The 24,343-nt window shown below is 44.3% G+C and overlaps 1 protein-coding gene across 5 annotated transcripts in view; it reads left to right on the top strand.

The window, feature by feature from the left end:
- The first annotated feature begins 18,501 nt into the window (after window positions 1-18,501).
- NT5C2 (5'-nucleotidase, cytosolic II) overlaps window positions 18,502-24,343 on the top strand; it is a 93,984-nt gene continuing 88,142 nt past the window's right edge. For 3 of the 5 annotated variants that reach the window (XM_084846435.1, XM_084846431.1, XM_084846434.1), the window contains exon 1: window positions 18,502-18,594. In XM_084846435.1, the coding sequence (XP_084702561.1) occupies window positions 18,506-18,594 (89 nt within the window). In that variant the 5' untranslated portion in view covers window positions 18,502-18,505. Of the gene's footprint in view, window positions 18,595-21,174; window positions 21,249-24,343 lie in introns of all 5 variants that reach the window. The other 2 variants (XM_084846436.1, XM_084846432.1) reach the window with 1 other exon arrangement.

Raw genomic sequence — 24,343 nt, forward strand, 5'->3', positions numbered from 1 at the left:
TGGGTTCCCTCTGAAGCAGGGTGACTTATGTCTCATCAGACTCTTAAGTCCTCCCTGGGGTGCTGCTGAGCCTGGAGACATAGCATAAGCAGAATGATACAATATATAGGAACAAGAGCAATAACCAGCTCAGTCACAAAAAGCCAATGCAAATATGTTTTCACTGCTTGTCTTTCAGTGAAGGAGCAATCTAAGCCCTCTGGAAAGAGAGTTCGATAGGTGGGGTGCCAACACAGAAAACACCCTGTTCTAGGCTTCCACCAACCTAAGCACATTTGGTGGTGGATCATAGAGGACGTCTTCAAGAGGTTAACATAAAGTATAGACAATCACATATGGAAGTAGGTGGTCCTTGATATATCGTGGCCCCAAGCCATTTAGGGCTTTATAGGTAATAACCAGCAGCTTGAAGTATGTCCAGAAACAAACTGGCAGCTAATGCAACTGCTGTTAGACTGGTGTAATATAAACCATATAATGCACAGCAGACAATAGTCTGGCTGCTGTGTTTTGCACCAGCTGTGGCTTCCAAACAGCCTTAAAAAAATCATAAAGATAATAATTTAAAATTAGGGCTGTCGAGAAATCAGCTTGAATAGTCCTTTGCTTTTTAACTAACATTACTTATTGAATTAATTTGCATGGTGCTAAACCCCTAATATAGGTATCTTTTTAATATGCTGAAGGAAATGCAAGATAACTTACAGGTTAATAAACAAATGCTACCATTCACCGATAGAAAAAAAGGCCACACCAGAAATATATCCCTCCAACAGATGCACTGAGGGAGAGGGGGTACAAGATCTCCATCCACACTACTGTTTGGGGTCCTAGGTGGCTGGGACACTGACAACAAGCTCATCCTAGGAGCCTGTGGGATGGGGAAATTCTATGGTAAGTTCATGAGCAAGCTGGTGGTGTCCAACCTGATCCAGTGGTCCCAATACATACTTTGAACACATTTCAGGTCACTGCCAGTAAAACCCCCTAACCCCAGAGTGGGGGAACCACAAATGGTCCGCTCCTTTGTCTGCTGTGAGGAGGGATCACTGAGCATTTGAGAAAATGGCTCACCCTCCTAACTGAGAGGAGGACAGCCACAAACTGCTCCCCGTATCCCAAGACAAAGGGAGCCTCAGCCTACCGGCCTCCTGCAGGCAGAGGTGGATGTCTCCAGTACAGCACCTTTCCCCATAGGAGGATGTTGAGCCACCTTGAAGACCTTGAGAGAGCTGAGAATCTGGGTGGTTCAGAGACACCCAGAGGGTGCACCATCACTGCCATAAGTGGAGCCCAGGACCTGCTCTGCTCCCCAGTCACAAACTCTGTGCCAAATTAACTTTCCTATATCTGTCCATGGGTAACCCCAAATAAGGACATACCTGATGCTTCCAAAACATTCTGCACTCTACGTATCCACAGTGTACCATTCATCTTTCTACCTTCCACGCTGTATGCAACCTTGTGCTTTGGGAACCATTCTGTGTATCATGCTTGCAAGCCTAACCCCACCATGCTGACGCAGTGGTCGGACATGGCAGCAACCATTGCAGAGAACCTCCTCAGAGGACTCTCTGGACTAAGAGAAGTGCTCCCAATCTCAATCACCCATGATCAGAGGCTGTGATCAGCAGAAGACTGGCCCAGCTGCACTGGCCATATGCAAGGTGAGACTGAGGCCATTACGCTTTCTGTCTTTGGACATACACAATTCTGATCCTTAGAGCTGTCACTCCCCTGCCCCCCAGCAAGGAACTGCATGCCATACTATATACAAGTTGTTACTGCTGCCTATCTCCTATGCGTGTATCTGCATTTTCCAGTAATTCTATACACTGCTCCACTGCCTATACTTTCGTTTGTAAATTCAAACATTCTCTTAACCTGGCCTATAATTATTTCCTATTATAGTAATATATTAGAACAAATCATAGACCTGCAGAATTAAATTGTTACTTACTTCCCGTCCTGGAACAGCCACCCACAAAATAGCCAAGAGATATCGATCCTGAGATAGTTCAAGTGATCACCTTAATCCAACAACATCTGAGACTTCTTTCCATTCTCAGGGCAGGATTACCCTTCCCAAGCTCCACCCCTTCTCATAGGACTGGAAAGCCTCAGACAGCCAGTCTCCTGATTTGGTGCCTTGCACTCTGCCTCCTTTCTGTTCCCTCCAAGCTTTTTGCTGGCACTGGCTATCTGTCCAAATCTATCTAGGCTCCCTTTAAGGGTGGAACTAGCAGGCACAGGATTGTGTGGGGTTCCTGGTGTGGAGGGGGACAGTTCATTGAGGGGTGCAGGCTCAGTAGTTACTTGAGAGGTGCTAGTTTCCATTCAGAGGAACCTGGATGATGGGCTCAGAGGTGATGTGGGGGCCTAGATTGGTATCTAACCACCTCTACCTCCACTGCTACTGGCCCATCCTCATTTAAGTCAGAATCAAGATCTGAGCTGCTGATTGGTGGATGGGGTCACAAGACCTACTCATTAAACTGATTAAAGGTGGCAGCTTTATTTGAAATATTTCTGATCATTATTTCATACAGGGTATTTTTGTATATAGCTTGGTAAAACCATTCATTGTTATTCTTCTGGTTCCACTTGCTGCCTGTCTGTCTGTTAATGAAAAAGGGGAGCCTTCCCTTAGCACCATGGTCTGTGTGCAGCTTATGCATATTTCAGCACACACTGTTAACCAGGTCTCCCTAGCTGCATGTTTCACCATCTGGTTTCATTGTAAAAGAGAGAGATGAAAGGACAATGCTTTTTTCCTTGTTTGTGGTCATGGAGCATGTGTGTACGTATTTTATGTATTAGACATATTTATGAATCACCCCTCTGCCCAATGGGTACTCAAAGTGATATACAAATTAGATAAAACAATAATAAAACACAATACATCAACACAATCACCTGAAACAAGTGAAGATACCCTTTGGGATAAAACAGAAAATGAACATTAAAAACCCATTAAAAGCTTGACAGAACACAACTGTCTTCACTGCCCATCTGGAAGTGCTAAAGAGGTGGCTAATCTAGCCTCCCTAAGGAGGCAATTCTATAATTGGGGTGCTGTTACAGAAAAGGCCCTATCTTGTGTATGCACCAACCTAATCTCTAATGGAACATATAACAGGGCCTCTGATGATCATCATTAAGTTATGGGAACGGCATATGGGAAGAGATGGTCTTTCAGATATCCTGGCCCCAAACTTCATTTATGGCTTTAAAGCACCTTGAATTGGGCTTGGAAACAAACTGGAAGTCAGTGAAGTTTATTCAAGAAGATTGGTGTTATATGGTCTGTAAAATTGCTGGTTGCTGCACTAGCTGTAGTTTCTGAGCATTTTTCAAGGGCAGCTCCACATAGAGTGTGTTATAGTAATCTTGATGGGGGGTGATTAAGGCACGGATCACCTGGCTTCATCCAAGGAAGTCTGGATTTGCAATGCTACCATCTGCTCTAAGCCCTTACTTTAAAAGGGAAATTAGAAACTTGCAGATACTTATCTAATGTGGTGGGAGCCAATGAAGGCTTCTTTAGTAAAGGAGTCACAGGACTCAGAACTGCTTCTTTTAGAGCAGATTTCCCAACCTGTTGCCCTCCAGATATTTTGGGCTTCAATTCCCAGCAGCCCTAGCCAGCATGGCCAATGGACCTGAATGCTGAAAGTGATTGTCCAAAACATCTGGAGGACACCAGGTTGGGGAAGCCTGTTTTAGACAGATTGGAGTATGTCCCACTTTTGAATAAGTATTTGTCAACTGCACCACCAAGTTGACCTTCCACACACACACCCACACACAGAGCAGTTTTTATAAACCAGGATGGACACAGGTCCAAAGAGTAGATTATCAGTCTCTCTTCTCCAAGTAACTTGCCCACATTCTCGGGCTGAAGAAACTGAAACTCAGCCATCAAAATTGGACAAGAAGCTGCCTCAAGTATCTCACCAGACTCCTCCACAAAATTACTGTAGATGACAATACCAGAGCCCAAAAGTAATTTAGTACTGGGGACACGCTATCATTCCCCTGACCAAAGTGCTCAGGGTGATCTTGTGATGGAGGCCTCCAAATGAGGTAGTGTTGTCGTAACGGATGACTTCAATTACCTCATATTGACTGGATAAATGCATATTCCAGTCACAACAAAGAGGTTAAATTTCTTGATACCTTAAACTACTGTGCTCTAGAACAGCTGATCATGGAACCAACCAGAGGGGAAATGACCCTGGACTCAATTCTAAGTGGTGCTACCCAGTATCTAGTGCTAGATATGAGTGTGGTTAAACCAACTGGAAACAGTGATCATAGTGCTATCAAATTTAATTTATATGTATGTGGGAAATTGCTAAAGAAGTCTAACACAGTTACATTTGAGGAAAGTTTCTAAAATAGGGACTGCTAAAAAGGAAGTTGAACGGAGCAATCAAGAGGGTTAAAACTCTCCTAAATGCTTGGAGGGTTCTCAAAACCACAATAATAGAAGCTCAGTTAGAATATATACCTCAGGTCAAGAAAGGTAATATCAAGTCTAAGAGGTCTCCGACATAATTAATGAGCAGTGTCAAGGAAGCTATTAGAGAAAAGAAAGCTTTCTTCAGAAACTGGAAGTCTTGCTCAAATGGGGAGAACAGAAAGGGTTGATAGGTTAGAAGTAAATATTTGTTTCTGATCTTTGATAGATTGTTTATAGAAAGTATTGCCTTTCCTATAATCTTTGGTAAGTGCTAGTGCTCCCAACACATGATGCAAACCTCTGTGCTTATTGATTTCTGATTTATGCTGATGTGTAAACATCTGCAAACAGACATACAACTCATATGTGTGGCTCATGGAATTACATACACAGTGAAATTATAAAGAACTTTCATTTTTTGATAACTACCATTATGGCACAGAGTGTATCAGCTCTGGAAATATTAAATAGAAGAAAAGAACAACAAAAACAGCACTTAAATCCAAAGGAAATAGGCTGGAATAAAAACATTAATCAAAATAAGGTGAATGTTGGATGTTGAGACTTATAGAGCCTTTGTTTCTTATATAAAGTATTGCTTATTTGATGGTTAAAATAAAATGGGGATGTATTACATGACCCGTTTCTCTCAATTGCTTTTTTAATTCAGGTAAAAGGGGTTATAGACTTGTAATTATCCTCTGGCTTGCTTCCTTCTCCTCGCATATGTAAATTCTGCCTCCACCACCAGACAATAAGGCAAGTCTGTCCTGCAGTCAGGATAGAGCCAAGCACAAATCCACCATAGCATTGCCCTGTGTTCAATATGATGCTATAATGACTGCATGTGCAGCTCTGAGAGCCAGTGTGGTGTAGCAGTTAGAGTGTTGGACTGGGACTTGAGACATCTGGGTTCTAGTCCCCACTCAGCGATGAAGCTCACTGGGTGACTTTGGGCCAAGGCTAGTTTCAGGGGGCTGGAGCAAAGTGCCCTTGTCCCCCTGCCCCAATTCTAATAGCAGGTCCCAGCCTTTTCCTGCACTGACAACATGATCCCTTCCGCCAGTAGCAACAGGCTTACCGGGTGCTGACTCTGAAATGCCAAGTCTAAAATGCAGACTCAGTGACACCATTAATGTTCCCACCATGCAATGCTTGCAATGTATGTGGGCATTGCATTGTGGGAAAGTTAATATGGCAGCAAATCCAGCTACTTTGGTTTGGCAGTCCTGTCAGCACTGGGCTGAAATAATAATAATTAAAGGGCCCCCCAGAAGCCTAGCATCAGTGGGCCTTGCTGGGGTGCTGGTGTTTACCCAGGTATGATGTATACTGGCACTGGATCTTACATGGGGACTTCTCTTTCCAGCAACAGAGTATGTAGCTTTGAGGTTGGGTAAGAGATGGAAGAGCTCCCTGTCCAACCTTTATGTGCCATGGAGACTGTGAATGCAGCTTTCCCATTCTCCCAGTTTCAGAGATCATCGCTTTAAGGCTGAAAGGGAGACTGAAGGGTTACAGTCCTTCTTGACATCTGTTTTCTATGTATGTATGTATGTATGTATTGTAAAAATAAATGTAAACATTTATTACATTTTTCCTCTTTAAGAAACCCAAGGCGGTGTACATAATCCCCCTCCTCTCCATTTTATACTCACAGCAACAACCCTGTGAGGTAGGTTGGGCTGAGAGTCTGTGACTGGCCCAAAGTCACCCAGTGAGCTTCCACGGCCGAGTGGGGACTAGACCCGGATCTCCCAGCTCCCAGTCCAACACTCTAGCCACTACACCACACTGGCTCTCTACAGAGATATGTACAGAGATTTTTTTTTGTATGAAGAAGCATTCAGAAACATCAGCCCACAGCTGCAGTCTGAAGTCCAGAGCAGTCATGAGAACTAGGCCAGAGCGAGCTGTAACAGTAACTGCCTTAGAACTGTGCTATTTACAAGGTACAGCAATAACAGCTCCCTCACTGTTTTTGGCTGACCTGAGAGGCAGGGAAAGAACCAAAATAATTGCTGCCAGTGCTGTGTTTCTATGAATAACAGTACACAGTTTTGTCCTAGTTCACTCCCTGTCTTCCAGCTTTAGGGCCAGGAAAGGGGCTGGGGACAACAGGAGATCCATGCAAGGAGAGTGAGCAACAAGCCCCTGAATAATTCCTTGCACTACTGATTTACAGCACAATCCAAGGCATAATCTTCTTAGAAATAAGTCCCTTTGAGTTTAAGGGCTTACTTCTAGGTAAGTGTGTACTGCAGAACTGAGGAACCTATTTTCAGACTAAGGGCCAAATTAGCTCTGGACAAGCATGTAGGGGGTGTCACGTGCCCAGCAGTGTGCTTGTCTGGAGCCAGTTCACACACATTCACAGATAACACCCACCATACATGCACACTCACCCCATTCACTCACATACATATGCATATGCTCCCCCATTCACTCCCATATGTACACCCCCCCAATCACTCTCACATAGATTCACGCACATACACACCCTGCCCCCCATACACACACATGCATATACACACAGACTCCATGTTTTTTCCTCTCTTTCTCCCCAGAAACACTTGCATCTGCCATCAGAACCAGGAGCCACAGCAGATATCAGCAAAAGGGAAATCCTACCTGGTGAGGGACTCTTAATATCCTGGTTGTCTATTTTATTTCCTTTTTATTTCATTTCCGCCTTTTCTGTGGTGGCCCCCACTCTGTGGAACTCCCTCCCTAGGGAACTCCGTCATGCCCCCTCTTTAATGAGCTTCTGTCATGCATTAAAAGCGTGGTTGTTCAGGCAGGCATTTGGGGTGGGTTAGGGTATTTTAAAAAAATGTTTATGGTAGAATTTTATTGTTTTAAATTGTTTTATGGTGTGTTGTACATCGCCCAGAGTGGCTGGGTGACCAGCCAGATGGGCGATTAATAAATTTAATAAATAAATAAATAAATTATTGTATTTTTAATATGTTATTATGTTTGCCCTACTTCTTTGAGTAGTGTGGAAGTTTCAGGGACTCAGTTTTACTCTCCTTTCTTTTGGAATGAAGTCACTGGAGGCTAATGGTGTTTTGTAATATTTGAATTTATTTACAAATAGAGAAGTTGAACATAGGTGGAGCTTAATACTTCAATGGACAGCCAAAACCACTGCTCAACATCAGATATCCAGAGAGAGGGAGAAATCCCCTCCCCTCAAAGTCACTTTCCAGAGCTTTGCAGAGCCCAACACTCAGATCAGCCACATTTTTGTATCTCTCCTAGTTTTGCTAAAATTGCAGTCTGTTCCCTTTGTTCTCTCTCACAGCCACACACAGAGAAACCTAGACTACATCATCCATAGCTAGAGGGGGAAGTAGTCTCGCTAACCCCTCTATTTTTTTTCCTATTCAGAACAGTGATCTTGTATCAAGAAGCAATTGTCTGACAATTAGCTCCCATTGAGGCACATCACTTGAATATTCCAGGCTGTTAATACTCCTTTGTCAAGTTCCAGACTCTGGATATGTATCACCTTAAGACAAATCCATAGTGACAGTCATATTAACAAAAATCCGGTAGTAAACCTATTATAATATTGTTAACTTCTTCAAAAACTTTGGTTAGTAGGTGTGGTATAAATATTCCATATAAATAAGTGCATATGATTGTAGCCTAAAACTGACCTTGCTTACCCATCCAATGAAGAGACATATGCAGGATGTAATAATTATCAATCATAAACTGTATATCATCTAGCCAGAGTAATGCTGAAGACAGAGAGTTGGACTTGGACCAAGGAGATCTGGGTTCGGTTCTCTGCCCAGTTCACTGGGAGAGCTAGGCCTAATCACTATGTCTCAGCCTAACATGATACTGAAATAAATAAATAAATAAATAAATAACCAACTAACCAACCAACCCCCCTTCCCTAACAGGATTGTTCTGAGGATAAACTGGAATAGGCCAATGTATATTGCTCTGAGTTAACCGGAGCAAAGAAGGGATACAAATAAATGCATGTGTTATGAATAGTCAAAAGAAAAATGCCCAAATCCAGCTGTAATATTATTAGGGCTACTCAAGGGTCACAAAAATGTTCAAGCGTTTGAGATCTCTTCATCAATCTTCTTAAGACTGACTATGCAGACATCATGACTTCAACATCAAGTCACCCTGTTCTGCTTTTTGTAACACCTAATGAAGAGATCTGAGATCTCAAAAACGTGCACACTTTTATGATTTTTCAGTTGGCTTAATAAAGGTATCCCACTAATATGGATGTTATGAATGTTTTGCATGCATTTCATTTTATGATACACTGTGTAATGAACACAATTCTGTAAGAAAGGTGTAATGAACACAGTTCTGTACTATGGATGAGGAGAGGCGGATTGCAATCACTCTGGAATCTAATTAATATGACAAAGTAATTATTTACCTTTTAAATTAAAAACAGTCAATGCAGTTGCTTAAGTAACAAATATAACAATGAATAAGCAATGACAAAACACAAATGGCCCAACTCTCCTCCCCCAGCTGCTGTTTACTTGGAACAGTCCATTACTTTTCCTATCACAATTCATTCAGTCTGGTGTTCCAGTTGTTGGTTTCTGTTGCATTCACGGTTCCCATACTTTATGAGCCTTGTTAGTCTGTTTCTTTCTCTTCTTTGCTACGGAGTTGCTTCACCTTGTCTTCACTTCTCAGCTGCTCTTCTCTACCACTTGAACTTTTCAGCAGCTTCTCCAACCGTCTCCCAACCAACTTTTCTCTCTGTCCACACAATCTACAGGCAGTCCTTCAACAGCATTCTGTGCCATTCTAGAAGTAAGCATCAGTGATGGAACACATGCTTGGGATACAGAACATCTCAAGTTAATTCCCCAGCGTATCCATTTAGAAATTATTTCAGGTTGCAGGGCTGAGAAGACTTTTGCCTGATGCTTTCTTTTGGAATGTAAGCCCTTTAGTTTATATTTCAGGATATATTCCTTTTGGATTGTAATAATTTTATGTTGGCAGTATATGATAAGTTTTAATTGATCCTGGAATGGCTTATGGATATAGTTGTTTGCTTTGAGATTGCTTGTTTGAAGTTGTTTTAGATATATGTTCTTGTGTATATTGTCTGTTTGTATGTTTTTTAGGAATTGGCTTTTAAAATCTGTACATTGTATTTTTAAATGTTTTGAAACTTTGTAAACTGCTCAGAGAGCTTTGGCTATTGGACAGTATAGAAATGTAATAAATAAATAAATAAATAAATAAGGGCACAATCCTATCGGGTAGGTGGCCGCCTCCGAACTTGGAGGTGACCACCTATCCAGTGCAGGGCAGGAGCAATGCAGAGGGGATCGTCCTCGCCGTGCTTCAGCTGCCCTGTATTTGCAGCTAGACAGCTGATTTCAGCTGTCTAGCCATGGCAAGGTGGAGTGGGGGTGGGGTGGACGCCAGACGATGCATAGGAAGTGTTGGAAAGGCACATCTGCCTGCCCTGCCCCGTCCCGTGGAACACCCTGCTTTTGTCCTTCCATGGTCCTTTTACGAGCATGGGGCCTATGAGACAGCGCGAGAGGGAGCGGAGGTCAGTTCCCAGGAACTGACCTATCCTATGACCATCTATCCACTGACTAGCAGCCATAGGATTACACCCTAAATAAATATGTAGTACTGCCAGATTTGTGATTTTAATCTTCTGTTTCTTAATATTCTGAGGACTGCAATCAAACTGGTAGTAGGCTATATGCATCAATAGTCTGATTCAATATAAAAGCAGCATCATATCTTCCATGACTTCTGTTTTGTATTATTGTGGTTTAATTTTGTGCCTCAAATTTCCGATAAAAAGCATTGCAACAAATGCCCTGTATTGTGTTAATTTCTGTGAGCTGGTTTTCATCCTTTTTTGGTCTAAAAAGTCAGGATAAAAAGATAATAAAGTTTAATACATAAAAATCCAGTTTAACCAGAATCTTTTAATAATCTTTTTAAACTGAACGGTCCTGAGCCTTTGTAGTTATTCTTTTATGGGAGCGATGACGCAGACCCTAACTGTATTATGAACGTCTTTCCTAATAGCTGCTGGTAATGTATAAACGCGTGGGAAGTGAATTCTTTTGTAGACACTGACAGTCCTGAATCTGTGACCCAGCTGGAGCGAGACCTAAATCCTGAAATCGCTAAACAACTTCCTTCTTCACCGTTTTCATTCGCTAGTCCGTTCTCCACCCCCTTGCGCATGGCTTGTAGCCTTTAGTTCATTTAGGGATGGTGCACAAATTACCACCATTTCTTTTTCCTTCACTGCTTTTCGGCAAGTAAACTGCACAGGAAAATAGTACGCCCAGCTACGTATCCTGAAGATACCACTGATTAGCTGGGGCACACATATGGTTTTCGGCTTAAATTGAAGAACATTGAAGAACATAGGGAAAACCACTAAACCATTCAGGTATGACCTAAATCATATCCTTTATGAATATACAGTGGAGGTGAGGAATAGATTTAAGGGATTAGATCTTAGAAACAGAGTGCCTGAGGAACTATGGACGGAGGTCTGTAACATTGTTCAGGAGGCAGCAACTCAATCCATCCCAAAGAAAAAGAAATGCAAAGTGGCTGTCTGATGAGGCTTTACAAGTAGCTGAGGAAAGAAGGGAAGCGAAAAGCAAAGGAGAAAGGGGAAGATATATCCAACTGAATGCAGAGTTCCAGAGAATAGCAAGGACAGACAAGAAGGCCTTCTTAAATGAACAATGCAAAGAAATCGAGGAAAACAATAGAATGGGAAAGACTAGAGATCTTTTCAAGAAAATTGGCGATCTCAAGGGAACGTTTTGTGCAAAGACGGGCATGATAAAGGACAAAGAAGGCAGGGGCCTAACAGAAGCAGATGAGATTAAGAAGAGGTGGAAAGAATACACAGAAGAACTATACAGGAAAGATCTTCATGTCCCTGATAGCCGTGATAGTGCGGTCACTGAACTTGAGCCGGACATCCTAGAGAGTGAAGTCAAGTGGGCCTTAGGAAGCATTACTAACAACAAAGCTAGTGGAGATGACAGTATTCCAGCTGAGCTATTTAAAATCCTAAAAGATGATGCTGTGAAAGTGCTGCACTCAATATGCCAACAAATTTGGAACACTCAACAGTGGCCACAAGACTGGAAAAGGTCAGTTTACATTCCAATTCCAAAGAAGGGCAATGCCAAAGAGTGTTCAAACTACCGTACGATTGTGCTCATTTCACATGCCAGCAAGGTGATGCTCAAAATCCCACAAGCTAGGCTTCAGCAGTATGCGAACCAAGAACAACAAGCTGGGTTCCGAAGAGGCAGAGGAACTAGAGATCAAATCGCCAACATTCGCTGGATCATGGAGAAAGCAAGAGAATTCCAGAAAAACGTCTATTTCTGCTTCATTGACTACGCTAAAGCCTTTGATTGTGTGGATCACAACAAACTGTGGCAAATTCTGAAAGAGATGGGAGTACCAGACCACCTTATGTGTCTCCTGAGAAACTTGTATGAGGGTCAAGAAGCAACAGTAAGAACCGGACATGGAACAACCGATTGGTTCCAAATTGGGAAAGGAGTACGACAAGGCTGCATATTGTCGCCCTGCTTATTTAACTTATATGCAGAGTACATCATGAGAAACGCCGGGTTGGATGAATCACAGGTCGGAATTAAGATTGCCAGGAGAATTATCAACAACCTCAGGTACGAAGACGATACTACCCTAATGGCAGAAAGCGAAGAGGATCTAAAGAGCCTCTTGTTGAGGGTGAAAGAGGAGAGTTGAAACTCAGCATTAAAAAAACTAAGATCATGGCATCTGGCCCGATCACTTCCTGGCATATAGAAGGGGAAGAAATGGAAGCAGTGACAGATTTTATTTTCTGGGGCTCCAAGATCACCGCAGACGGTGACTGTAGCCATGAAATTAAAAGATGCTTGCTCCTTGGGAGGAAAGCTATGGCAAACCTAGACAGTATAGTAAGAAGCAGAGACATCACCTTGCCAGCAAAGGTCCGTATAATCAAAGCTGTGGTTTTCCCAGTAGTAATGTATGGCTGTGAGAGCTGGACTATAAGGAAGGCTGAGCGCCGAAGAATTGATGCTTTCGAACTGTGGTGCTGGAGAAGACTCTTACGAGTCCCCTGGACTGCAAGGAGGTCAAATCAGTCCATCCTAAAGGAAATCAACCCTGAGTGCTCATTGGAAGGACAGATACTGAAGGTGAAGCGCAAATATTTTGGCCACCTAATGAGAAGAGAAAACTCCCTGGAAAAGACCCTGATGCTGGGAAAGATTGAAGGCAAAAGGAGAAGGGGACGGCAGAAGATGAGATGGCTAGATAGCATCATTGATGCAATGAATATGAACTTGAGCACACTCCGGGAGAGAGCGCAGGACAGGAAGGCCTGGCGTGCTATGGTCCATGGGGTCACGAAGAGTCGGATATGACTGAACGACTGAACAACAACACATACGGTTGTGGCCGCAGGCATAGGTTGCATGGAAAGAGGAGGCGTATAAAGCAGATTTCCTTGAGGCTACTAGGGATGTTGCTATTCCAACTAGGCAATGAATTCTAAGGATCTAATGCTACCTGATAATGTACCCACACAGTGCTGGCTTCAGGTTTTTGAGGGGTCTTGGGGAAAGCACCCTCAATGGGCCCTCTCTCCAGTGAGTCTACCTTCTCACTGCCATTATCATTAGTTGCTATTGCTCCTCATCCTCTTTCTCAACATTGCTACCACTTGTGTGCTTGACAGGTAGAGGGCCAGTGAGCAAGCAGGCAGTGGTATCTGCACTCCCTCACCACCATCACTGTCTGGGCCAGAGTAAGAGGCAGGTGCAACAAGCAGGTTGCAACTGTGAAGAGGAGGAGTTCAAGCGGCTCTTGTTAGTGGGCCCCTGTTTGGGTGTGGGCCCAACCATGCCTACCCTCGACATCAGCCCTGCACTCGCACATTGGGGTGGTTCACACCACACGACAGCCCACTGTGGGTTGTTTAACCCAAGGTGAAGCTGTGGCATGTGCAGCCACCATTTTGCATCCCCCCCCCCAGGTGTTGTCATGTCCTGCTAACCTGGCAAATGTAGGTTATGTGAAAGTTAAACAACCCTTCCATGAGCCTAGAACAGATGATGGTTATCCGGGGGTTGTTTAACTGTCACATAACCCATGCTCCCTGGGTTTGCATGACATGACAACCCCCGAGTACGCTTTGGGTATGCAAAGTGGTGCTGGCAAGTGCTGCAGCTCATCATGGGTTAAATAGCTGATGATAAGCTGTATCATGTTGTGCGAACCATGTCACTATCACATAAGCTGGCTGAAAATGACACCATCTACTCCATGTTATGGTGGCAGGTAGCTACCAGTTGTTTACCACCCCGACTACTGCACCTGAAGGTAGGTGGCTAGCTTAGGGTGACCAGGGTAAGTTGCATGACACACACAGCTTTTATTCTCCCCTCAGCATCTGCTGCCTCACTCTGCCTAATGGTAGATGCCCAAGGCCAGAGGTCTAAATCCTGCCAGCCCATTGTGCCTTGACAATCCCTCACCCTGTTATTTTAAAACTCCCCTCCCCCACAGCCCAGATCAAGGAGTGAGACCAGTTTGAGGAGGGAGGCATTTGCAGGGAAGAATCAATGGAGACCATGTGTTTTCCAGGATAACATCTCATTCCACCATCTGCTTCCTCAAGGAACAAGCACCCCAGCTAACCGTGCTGAGAGGCTGTAGGGGACTGACAAATCTGGATGGTAAGCACAGCAGCCATTCATTTCTATGAGAGAAAATATATGGGTACATTTTGGACACCATTAAGAAGGAGTGGGGAACTGAGCCCACTGAGACCATTTTACCCTCTTCCTCAACTATGTCCCAGGGTGAAGCCTTCTCACGCTCTTCTATGAAACACAACAGAAGCCACCGGGAACTGTGCCAGCCTCTGCCTGCATAAATAGCCTCACCCCTTTATCTGCACATGCCAGCCCTGAGTTCAAGTTCTTGCTGTGGCAGAACCCTGGAAACTGTCACCTTTTCTCCAAGGACCCCAGATTTCAGTTGAACCTCACATCGTAGCAACACTATGAGGCAGAGTAGGCTAGATGACAATGAGTTAGGAATATAGGAAGCTGCCTTATACTGAATCAGACTGTTGGTTCATCTAGCCCAGTACCAATACTGACTGGCAGCGACTCTCCACTGCTTCAGGCAAGATTCTTTTTCAGTCCTACCTGGAGAATCCAGGGATTGAACCTGGGACCTCCTGCATGCAAAGCAGGTGCTCTGCCACTGAGCCAAGGCCATTCCCTGAGTTTCATAACTGGGGATCATTTGAAGCTGGGTTTCCCTCATCCAGGCCTCACCCTGGAGCCACTGCACCACAGTGCCTATAGACTCATTGTATGGCTTTGACCATTTCATTTTGTTTATTTATTTAAAACATTTCTTGGCCACCTTTCAGGGCAGAAGCCCTCCCAAGGTAGCTTACAGCAATAAAATACATAAAAACAGTTAAAATATTAGAAGCAATAAGAACGTAACAACAATAAAAGCCAACAATAAAACTGGCGGCAACGATAACGGCAGTAACAGCAACAACAGCAATCATATCAAGAGAAGGCCACAGTAAAATAATACATTTTTAAGGCCTTCTTAAAAGCCTGCAATAATGGAGCGTGGCAGACCTCTGACGGCAACTTGTTCCAAAGGTGTGGGGCCACTGCAGAGAAAGCCCTCTCACATGTGATCATACACCTGACTGCTCTCACGGGTGGGCAAATGAGAAGGCCTCTCTTTCTGATCTTAAAGTGTGGGCTCACTGATATGGGTGAAGGCGGTCCTTCAAGTAACTTGGTCCCAAACCATTTAAGGATTTAAAGGTCAAAACCAGCACTTTGAATTGGGATCGGAAACACACCGGTAGCCAGTGCAGCTGGTACAGTATAGGTATTATGTGATTGAATCACCTCGTCCCCACCAATACTCGGGCGGCCACATTCTGCACGAGCTGGAGTTTCTGAATTGTCTTCAAAGGCAGCCCCACATATAGCGCATTACAGTAGTCCAGCCTGGATGTCATTAGTGCATGGATAACTGAGGCAAGGTCTGTCCTCTCCTGATAGGACTGCAGCTGGCGTACCAGCCTCAGCTGGTAAAAAGCACTCCTGGACACTGCAGCCACCTGGGCTTCCACAGTTAGCACAGAGTCAAGGAGGACCCCCAGACTGCACATTTGGTGTTTTAGGGGGAGTGCAACCCCATCTAAGACCAGTTATAAACCTCCATCCAAAGTAGTTGGTTTCCCAGCCCAGAGTACCTCTGTCTCTGTACCTCTGTCGAGAGCCAGTGTGGTGTAGTGGCAAGAGTGTTGGACTAGGACCTGGGAGATCTGGGTTCTAGTCCCCACTCGGCCATGGAAGCTCACTGGGTGACTTTGGGCCAGTCACAGACTCTCAGTCCAACCCACCTCACAGGGTTGTTGTTGTGAGGATAAAATGGAGAGGAGGAGGATAATGTCAGCCGCCTTGGGTTCCTTGCAAGAGGAAAAAAGGCGGGGTATAAATGCAATAAATAAATAAATAAATAAATAAATGTCTTGTCTGGATTAATTTTCAGCTTGTTCACCCTCATCCATCCCAAAACAGCCTCCTGATGCTGGTTCAAGAGTTCCACAGCCTCCCTGGGATGTGCAGATGGAAATGAGAGGTAAAGCTGAGTATCATCTGCATACTGATGACATTTCAGCCCAAACCTCCTGATAACTTCCCCCAGCAGTTTCATGTAGATGTTAAAAAGTATGGGGGACAAGATAGAACCTTGTGGTACCCCACAGACTAATGGCAGAAGTCCCCCAGCACCACCTTCTGAGACTGTTCCTCCAGAAAGGACCAGAACCACTTGAAAACCGTGCCTCCCAAGCCCAGTCCAGATAAACGATTCAGAAGAATAACATAGTCGATGGTATCGAAAGCCACTGAGAGATCCAGAAGAACCAGCAGAGTTGCATTCCCCTCATCCATTCCCCAGAGTAAGTCATCAACCAGGACGACCAAGGCTGTTTCCATCCTATAACCAGGCCTAAAACCTGATTGGAATGGATCCAAGTAATCAGTTTAATCCAAAAAAAGCTTGGATTTGTGGGGCTGCTACATGCTCCAGCACCTTGCCCAAGAATGGCAAATTTCATACAGGGCGGTAGTTATCTATAACCATAGGGCCTCACTATAGCTTCTTTCAAAGCTGTGTGGACCTCACCATCCTTCAAGGAGGCATTTTCCACCTCCAAGGTCCAGATATCCAGCCCAGGTTTGGCAGATTTCACCAGCAGATGGACAGAGATCTAAAGGGCAAGTAGTAGGTCTCAGTCCTCCAAGCAGTTTGTCCACGTCCTCAGGTTGCACAAGCCGAAAGGTATGAGAAATTTATTGTCTCATATTTCAATTTGCAAGCAGTGCTGACCCTAATATTAGGCAGAGTAGGGCAGTTGCTTCAGGTGGTGGGACTCTGGTGTCCCTTGGTCGTTCCCATCCTCCTGACTGGCAGCGCTGATTTACCTTACTTACCGAATCACCTTCTCCAAATTTATCAAGATAGTGTTGTTGAGAAAGGACCCAGTTCAAGTGAGCAGGTAGCCCTGGCCATTCACTGCAGGAAGCATCGTGCATGCGCATATGTTGCTCTGCTCACATGATGCATACTGGTGCAGTTGCTGGTGCATTGCCGCATTTGCCTGAGTGGGCAGCAATCAGGCACCAGGTAGAGAGGTGAGCCTGCAGCAGCAAGATGTGAGAGTGCAGAGCTGTGTGACCAGGGGCCTGCCCTGCAGCCTCTAAGCCAGGAGTGGGCAGAAGGTAGATCATGATCTACTGGAAGATCTCTGGGTGGGTAGATCATCAGGGATTTCAGATTCACAGATGATTTAACAAGAGTAACATCTCCCCCTGCCCTCCCCCACTTGGGCTGATGAAAAAAGAAAGATGGCAGCGGGGGGGGGGAGTGGATTTTTGTGTGAAAGGACTGTGGGCTCAGTTCTGGTGCTGAAAACAAATTCCTGGGCTCAGGTGATTCAGGGCAGGCAGTAAAATGTCTCGGGCTGGCCTTGAATTAGTCTTAGTAGTAGTATTTATTTATTTATTTATTGCATGTATATCCCACTTTTTTTCCTCTTGCAAGGAACCCAAGGCAGCTTACATTCTCCTCCTCTCCATTTTATCCTCACAACAACAATCCTGTGAGGTAGGTTGGGCTGAGAGTGTGTGACTGGCCCAAAGTCACCCAGTGAGCTTCCATGGCCGAGCAGGGACTAGAACCCGGATCTCCCAGCTCCCAGTCCAGCACTCTCACCATTACACCTCGGTGGCTCTAGTACTAGTGAAGTCTGGAATGCCAAGTGCTAGGAGATGTTTAACTGGACTCCCACAGGCTGATCAACCTTGCCCTACTCAAATAGAACGTTGTATGAATCTCACCCTCGGCCATTACACTGATAGTGATAGATGTTCCTTGAAACGTTCTTTTATGGAGTCAACATGATGATTGCCCAGCTATGGCAAAGGTTTTCCTGGCTGGTTAAAGTCATCACCTAAATACTGCTGGAGCATAGGAAGCTGCTTTATACCAAGTCAGGCCCTTGATCCATCTAGCTCAGTATTGTCAACACTGACTGGCAGCGGCTCTCCGGGTTTTGAGGCAGGATGCAGATGCTAGGATCGAACCTGGGGCTTTCAGAATGCAAAGCATGTGCTCCGCCACGGAGCTACGACTCCTCCCTCCCACGGCCGCTCCCTCGTTTGTTTGCGTTTAAGCCCTGCTTCATTATTAGATGATGACCAATTCGTAATCTGCAAAACGTAAGCCAAATGATATCACACCATCTCGCCCCGCGCTCCCCCGCTTGCGGTCACCACGGTGTGTGATCCATCCGCGCCTTAGCGGGGTTTGCGGCACTGCGGAAGCCTTGCACATTCTCTCCCATCCCTAACCGATGGGAGAGGGGAAGTAACGCGTTGGAGGGCCGGTGTCCCCTTGCGCATGCGCGGCGTGCGGGGTCCAGTGCTGCGGCAGTTCAGTTGTGCGGGTTCTTTTGGACGAGAGCGGGCGAGAACGGCGCGCGCGGAGAGGTGAGTGGGGCCGGGGCGGGGAGCAGCGAGCGGCTCTCTCGCGCCCCCCTGGGGGGCGGGGGGAAGAGAGGAATGGGAGCGGTGCCTTTAAAGTGGAGCTGACATGGCTGAGGCGGGAAATCACGACACCCCCCCCCCCCGCATCCGAGGGGTGGGGAAGGGGAGAAAGAGAGGGGGAAGGAGACCGTCCTATTTCTTTCGCTAACGCCGAGAAGTGGCTGAAGGACAGTCTTTCCCTTTCGCTACTGAGAGAAGGGGGGCTCTGTTCTGACACACACACACACACCCCCCGCCGTTTCTCGCGGCGCGGGAGAATTCGTGATATAAATCCCATCCGAGGGTTGGGTGGGAAATCACCTCACGGGGTGGAGAGAGGAAGGGGTAGCAGGAAGGGTCCTCTGCTTTCCTCTGACTGGCGAGCGAGCGGGAGGATTTTAACACAACTTTCCCTCCCCCCCCCCCCTTGGGTGGGAAGCATAAAATATGGACTGAGGGTTGTATCCAATTCTAGTTTAACTTAAGTTCCATGAAGTTCAATGGGTGTATTCTAAATAGGACTGACAGTGGAAAAAATGGGAGTTCAAACCTCAAGCCCCCCATCCCAAAAGGGCAATGTTTGAGGTGGGGGGAGCACTCGCTCCCGTTTTTGAAAACTGACGTTGAATGGTATTCAGAACTGTTAACTAGTGTGATGCAAATAACAGGAAATTGGGGACTCCTTTATTCTCTCTCTCTCACTCACTCTCTATTATGATACTCAACTTCTGTGCCTCTTGAGTGTCGAGGAACAATAATCTTCAGGGGTCGAGCTGAAGTTGCTCTTAGTGATCGATAGGGGGATTTTTAACTTGTGCCCCCCCAGAGGAGCAGATATTGAGATCACCTTCAATCTTAATTTTTGCGAACCACCCAGAGAGCTTCAGCTATGGGGTGGTATAGAAATATAAAAAACGAAATCTAAGGAGGGTATGGGCAGTGATTGATTGTGAAAAATCACACTCTTCCGCCCCCACCCTTGAAGGCCTGTGATCTGGGGGTGGGCATTCTTTCGCCAGTTAGTACAGTGCTGGCCCAAGAAATCTTGCTGCCTGAAGCAGACCCTAAATGGCATCCCCTGCCCTTGGTTAGGGCCAAGAATTAAAAGAAAAAAGTAGTAATGCTGCACCATTCAGATGCCAATTGCTGCCTTCATCTGTGGTCCGCCCCTCCCCCCCCCAGTTTTGCAGTCTGAAGCAGGTTGCTTCACTGTGCTGCATGGCAGGGCTGACCCTGAATTAGTACAGTTTTACTTCTGTGCTGCCTGTGCTGTGCTGTCTGTCATCCTACGAAACTTCCATTTCTCTTGCCCAGTCACTGAAGGGGCTTCCCTTTCCAGAATTCACTGAAGTGTTCTCCTTGAGACAGAGGAACAGTGTTCTGTTCTATTTTTAAATCACAAGGGGAGTTCTTTGGCTCCGAAGGCTCTGCAGAACTCCCAACGTAGAGAACGTGCACTCAAGACAGCTCAATGTAAGACAAAGTATAGGCTGGAATTCTCATAACTTGAGTCAATTTTATTTCAGATGCAGATTTTAGTGGTTGCATTAGAATTAATGTTAGATCGGTCATGTTAAAAAACAACAACTGTTCCTTTGGCCTTAGCCCTGAGCTTGAGCTGCAATTTAGAATGATTTCCTTCTTTATGTCACTTCATTACACAAACACAAAATCTGGTAGAGAAAGAGAGGGGACAGGGTTGTATATAGAGTGAGGCAGTTGGCCTAGCAGTGTGTCAAATATTTCAGGCAAACCTTTCACAGGAATTGAGCTGACATTCTTTCTCTCACTTTATTTAAACTTGGGTCGCCTTGGCAAGGGTTTATGTATCAGGCTACAGTTGATACCCTACAGCAGAGAGATGGCTGCCAAGTTGAAAGAAGTGTGTGTACACATGTGTTTTTCTATCTATTCAGGCTTTAAAGAACATCTGTCTTTAGTGTTCTGTTGCAACGTGTATCAATTCTGCAGTAAGCATGCACTGGCCAAATTACTTAATGTGTCTTTTCTACATTTTCATGGTATTAACAACAGTTCTTGGAATTGCAAATAATTAAACTCCCTGATGTTCCAACATTTGAACTTTATGCACTCCAAGAATGACATTTGGCCTGCTCGTTCTTTGTTCTATATTCACCCAGATGCAATGATCTGTAAATGTTCACACTATACAGCGCTAAAATTTGCAGTGAGAACATTTTGAAAAGTGCTTGACCAGTTGATGGTGATAGTCGGTAATCTGTCTAACATTTCAATACTTATGCAGGCTTATAAGCCACTGATCTTTGTGGGGCAGGACCTACATAAGTTAAAACGTAGTGCTTAAGTGCTGGAGTAATGTCATGGTTGGTTTGTTTTTCAGGTTTTGTCTGTTCTTATTGTGATACTACAAGCAAGAAAACAGGGTGTCCCCCCCCGCCACTTTCACTTTATTGGGTTGGCAGTTTGAGAGCAATATACTTTACCTATGGTAGTGCAGGAATTCTGTGTACAGTTCTATGCAGCTAGCAGGAATGTGAATTATGTTTTTGATCACTCCTGCAGAACCAAGACTTGTTGGGAGCACTGTCTGCAGCAGTGGCAAGCACAAGAGTTCTGTTGTTCTCTTGTTATGTGAGGTGAGTGCTTATAATGGGTGCGGTGAACAGGATACATCCTTCCATCCCCACTCCTCACTCTGGAGTGATTATAGATACCCATTTGTACTGCAGTATTATGTAACTGAATGTGCCTTATTACATGAAGCACTGAAACAAATAGAATGTGGCCATTTCAGAAATCACGTTTGTGTATTGATTTCCTTTGATGAATATGGAAATGAGCTACCTCTGAAAAATTAAGTAGTTCTTTTTCTGGTTTAAAAATGTGATTGACATAAAATTGGCCCTGGATGGCTTCCTTGCAGACAGTAAAGGAGAGGCAAGAAGGCCAGTCTTGTGGTTCGTGATGATGTGAGGAATTGATGCTGAAACAATCAAGAGTAGACAGAGTTCTTGGCTCCCCTATTCAATCAATATCTTCTGCCAAGTGTGTTGAACTCGCATGTCAAAAGAACAGCCCTGAAAGCTTCACATTGGGCTATTTGGGGCCTGATTTTGTGATGTCTTATAAGTGATTTTCAACAGATTCTAATGCAGTTGTTGTTAATTTGACAGCTGCACATGTTATGCATAGTAATGTTAGATGAGTAATGTTGGCTACTTCTGACATAAACCAAAATATTCTTTTAACCCTTACATCTGAATTCTATTGCTTTCACTGGAACTACATGAAGTAGTAATAAAAGAAAAATGTATTTAAAAATATATTTCTGTTGAGGCAGTGCCTGGTCCTTGACTCTGTGCCCATAGTAAAGAAACGGTGCCTTAAATTTATTTTTGTTTCTGTTGCTGTGTTATAAAATCAAGCAAACAAAAGGAAGATAACTCCAAACAGTCTATGTAATGTAATAGACTATCTATAAATGATAGTCTGTTACATTTATGTATTGCTTGACACAACTGAAAGGAGTCCTGAAGCGATTTACAAAACAATAATAAAAAAGAATCCACCCCAATAAATATATAATAACATATTCATTAAGCCATACACATTTATAAAAGTATCCATCTCAAAGATTACCTAAAGGATAACCCACCCACCCCAATCTAGTATTAATTCAGATGACCCTCCAAAGTTTGGAGGATTAGAAACAAATTGCAGGCTCATGGATTCCCTCCTCACCTGCAACATCACTTTCATTTTGCAGGTTAGCCTTGATCAGAGTTTGCTATGATGTCTGAATTAGCTAACCATTGTGAACACTTGCCCTTCTAACCAGAATTGGTCACTATGAATTGAAATTGGTTTCCAGTTGATTGGAGGACAAGCACTAACTATAAGTTTGCCAGTTCAGATGTCATGTTAAACTACATGAGTAGTTCAGTCTGAAAGTGAAGCTTTGCTGAAAAGAAGGAGAGGAGAGAATGCATGATCCTGCTCTTCAATTCTTCTCCGAAGTGAGCTAATATGAAGTTTATAACTTTAACTCAGGGATGGGGAACCTTTTATCTGTCAAGAGACACATCCTCTTGTGTCAGGGACTGCATGATGGTGATGGATGGGGCTGGAGCCAAAAGTGGGTAGGGCCACCCCTTCTCTGCCCCCCCTCCCCCGTTCCTCCCAACCCTATTCTCTCTCCCTTCCTGCCCAGCAGGGTGCTGGGAAAGAAACATAACTCTTGAAAGAAGTCTGAACTGATCACTTGAAGGGGGCTTCCCCGCTTCCTTCGGTCTGTACATTTAATCCCCCACACCCCTTTCTCCTTGCTTGCCACAGGTCTGAACTGGCCATTGCAGAGGGCTTTCTCCCATTTCTTCCACTGCTCCATCTGTTTTGGCTTTCCCCTGTTCTCTCCCTCCCACTCTTCTTCTCTCCTTCTGGGCTCCCCTCTACCTTCATGTATTTAGGCTGAGGGCCACATGCACCCCTTGAGCTATAGGTTGCCTACCTCAGCTTTAACTGGTGGTTTTGAATTTGCATAGCATGAAATTGGGGAAATCATCTCATTAGATTGATATGCTAATATTTGTTTCAGCTTTAATTATAGAAACAGTAGGAATAATTTGCTATATTGTGCTAATTATTTCCCTCTTTGAAATATTAGTAGTTATCTGTGTACATAAATAGTTCTGTGACAGGAGAAATCTGTTCACATCTGACAAATTTGTAGTGACCAGAATTATGTTACAGTACCCTGACTCTCCTCTACAATCATCGTTGCCAGTAAGTACTTGAATGTCCCTTCAACAGCCATCTGAAAGTCTGTTTAGTGTGTGATGAGACTGAAATCTCTTCTCTCCTCTAAGCAGAAATAAGCAAGTTCTGGAAAATAAAAATGAGAGGCTCCTTGTTTGTCTTTTCTCACTAGCAAAGTCTGACTTAAAACTGCAAGGGTAAGAATGTTAAAAGGCTGCAATAGAAGAGAAGACAGATTAAAAGAGATTGAATATCAGTGTCTGTAGACCAGAGCTTTCCAAACTTTTCATTTTGGTGACACACTTTTTAGACATGCATCATTTCATGACATGATAATTCAGTTTTACTAGCAAACCGGAGATTAAACTAACCTGTTATAAGAGATACGGACACATACATAAATTGTAATAACGAAATGAATGGGGATACAACATATCTCATGAAAACCTTTCATTTATATTTTTAAAAATATGATTTGTAAGATAATAAAATATTGTTGTCATTTATAAGTAACAGTATGTAAATATGTGCAAGAAAATGTGAAAAATAAACAAAATTAACTATTAAATTTAAATTTACAAAATTAAATTAACAATACATATTAGGACACATAGGCCCAGGTAGGAGCTCAGCTGCAAAAACACATGAAGTAGAGAAGCAAAAGTCCAACAAAAATGGTGTAAATAGATATGTCTCACTACAAGGCTATATTGCTGTAAATATTTGCAATGCCTATGTCCAGAGTCCAGTTCCAGCACTCTCCGGTGGTACACTGCCAGTGGGTGGTTAATCCACAATTACAGCAGAGTAAACATAAAAATAAATGGCAGAAATCAAATTATAAGTGCCACGTGGTGGGTGGCTTGCTGTTTGCCACATTGGGTTTGGAAGGGTGGCCTCCCTTCAGCCAGCAGCAGGTGGGTTGACTGGGTGACAGCCCGCAGCTGCTCTCGCCCGGGTGATTGGGAGCACGCTG

Source organism: Heloderma suspectum, chromosome 3, assembly GCF_057233095.1.
Source record: "Heloderma suspectum isolate Gila_16-S chromosome 3, 16-S_ref, whole genome shotgun sequence".
In the NCBI taxonomy this organism is placed as follows: Eukaryota; Metazoa; Chordata; class Lepidosauria; order Squamata; family Helodermatidae; genus Heloderma; species Heloderma suspectum.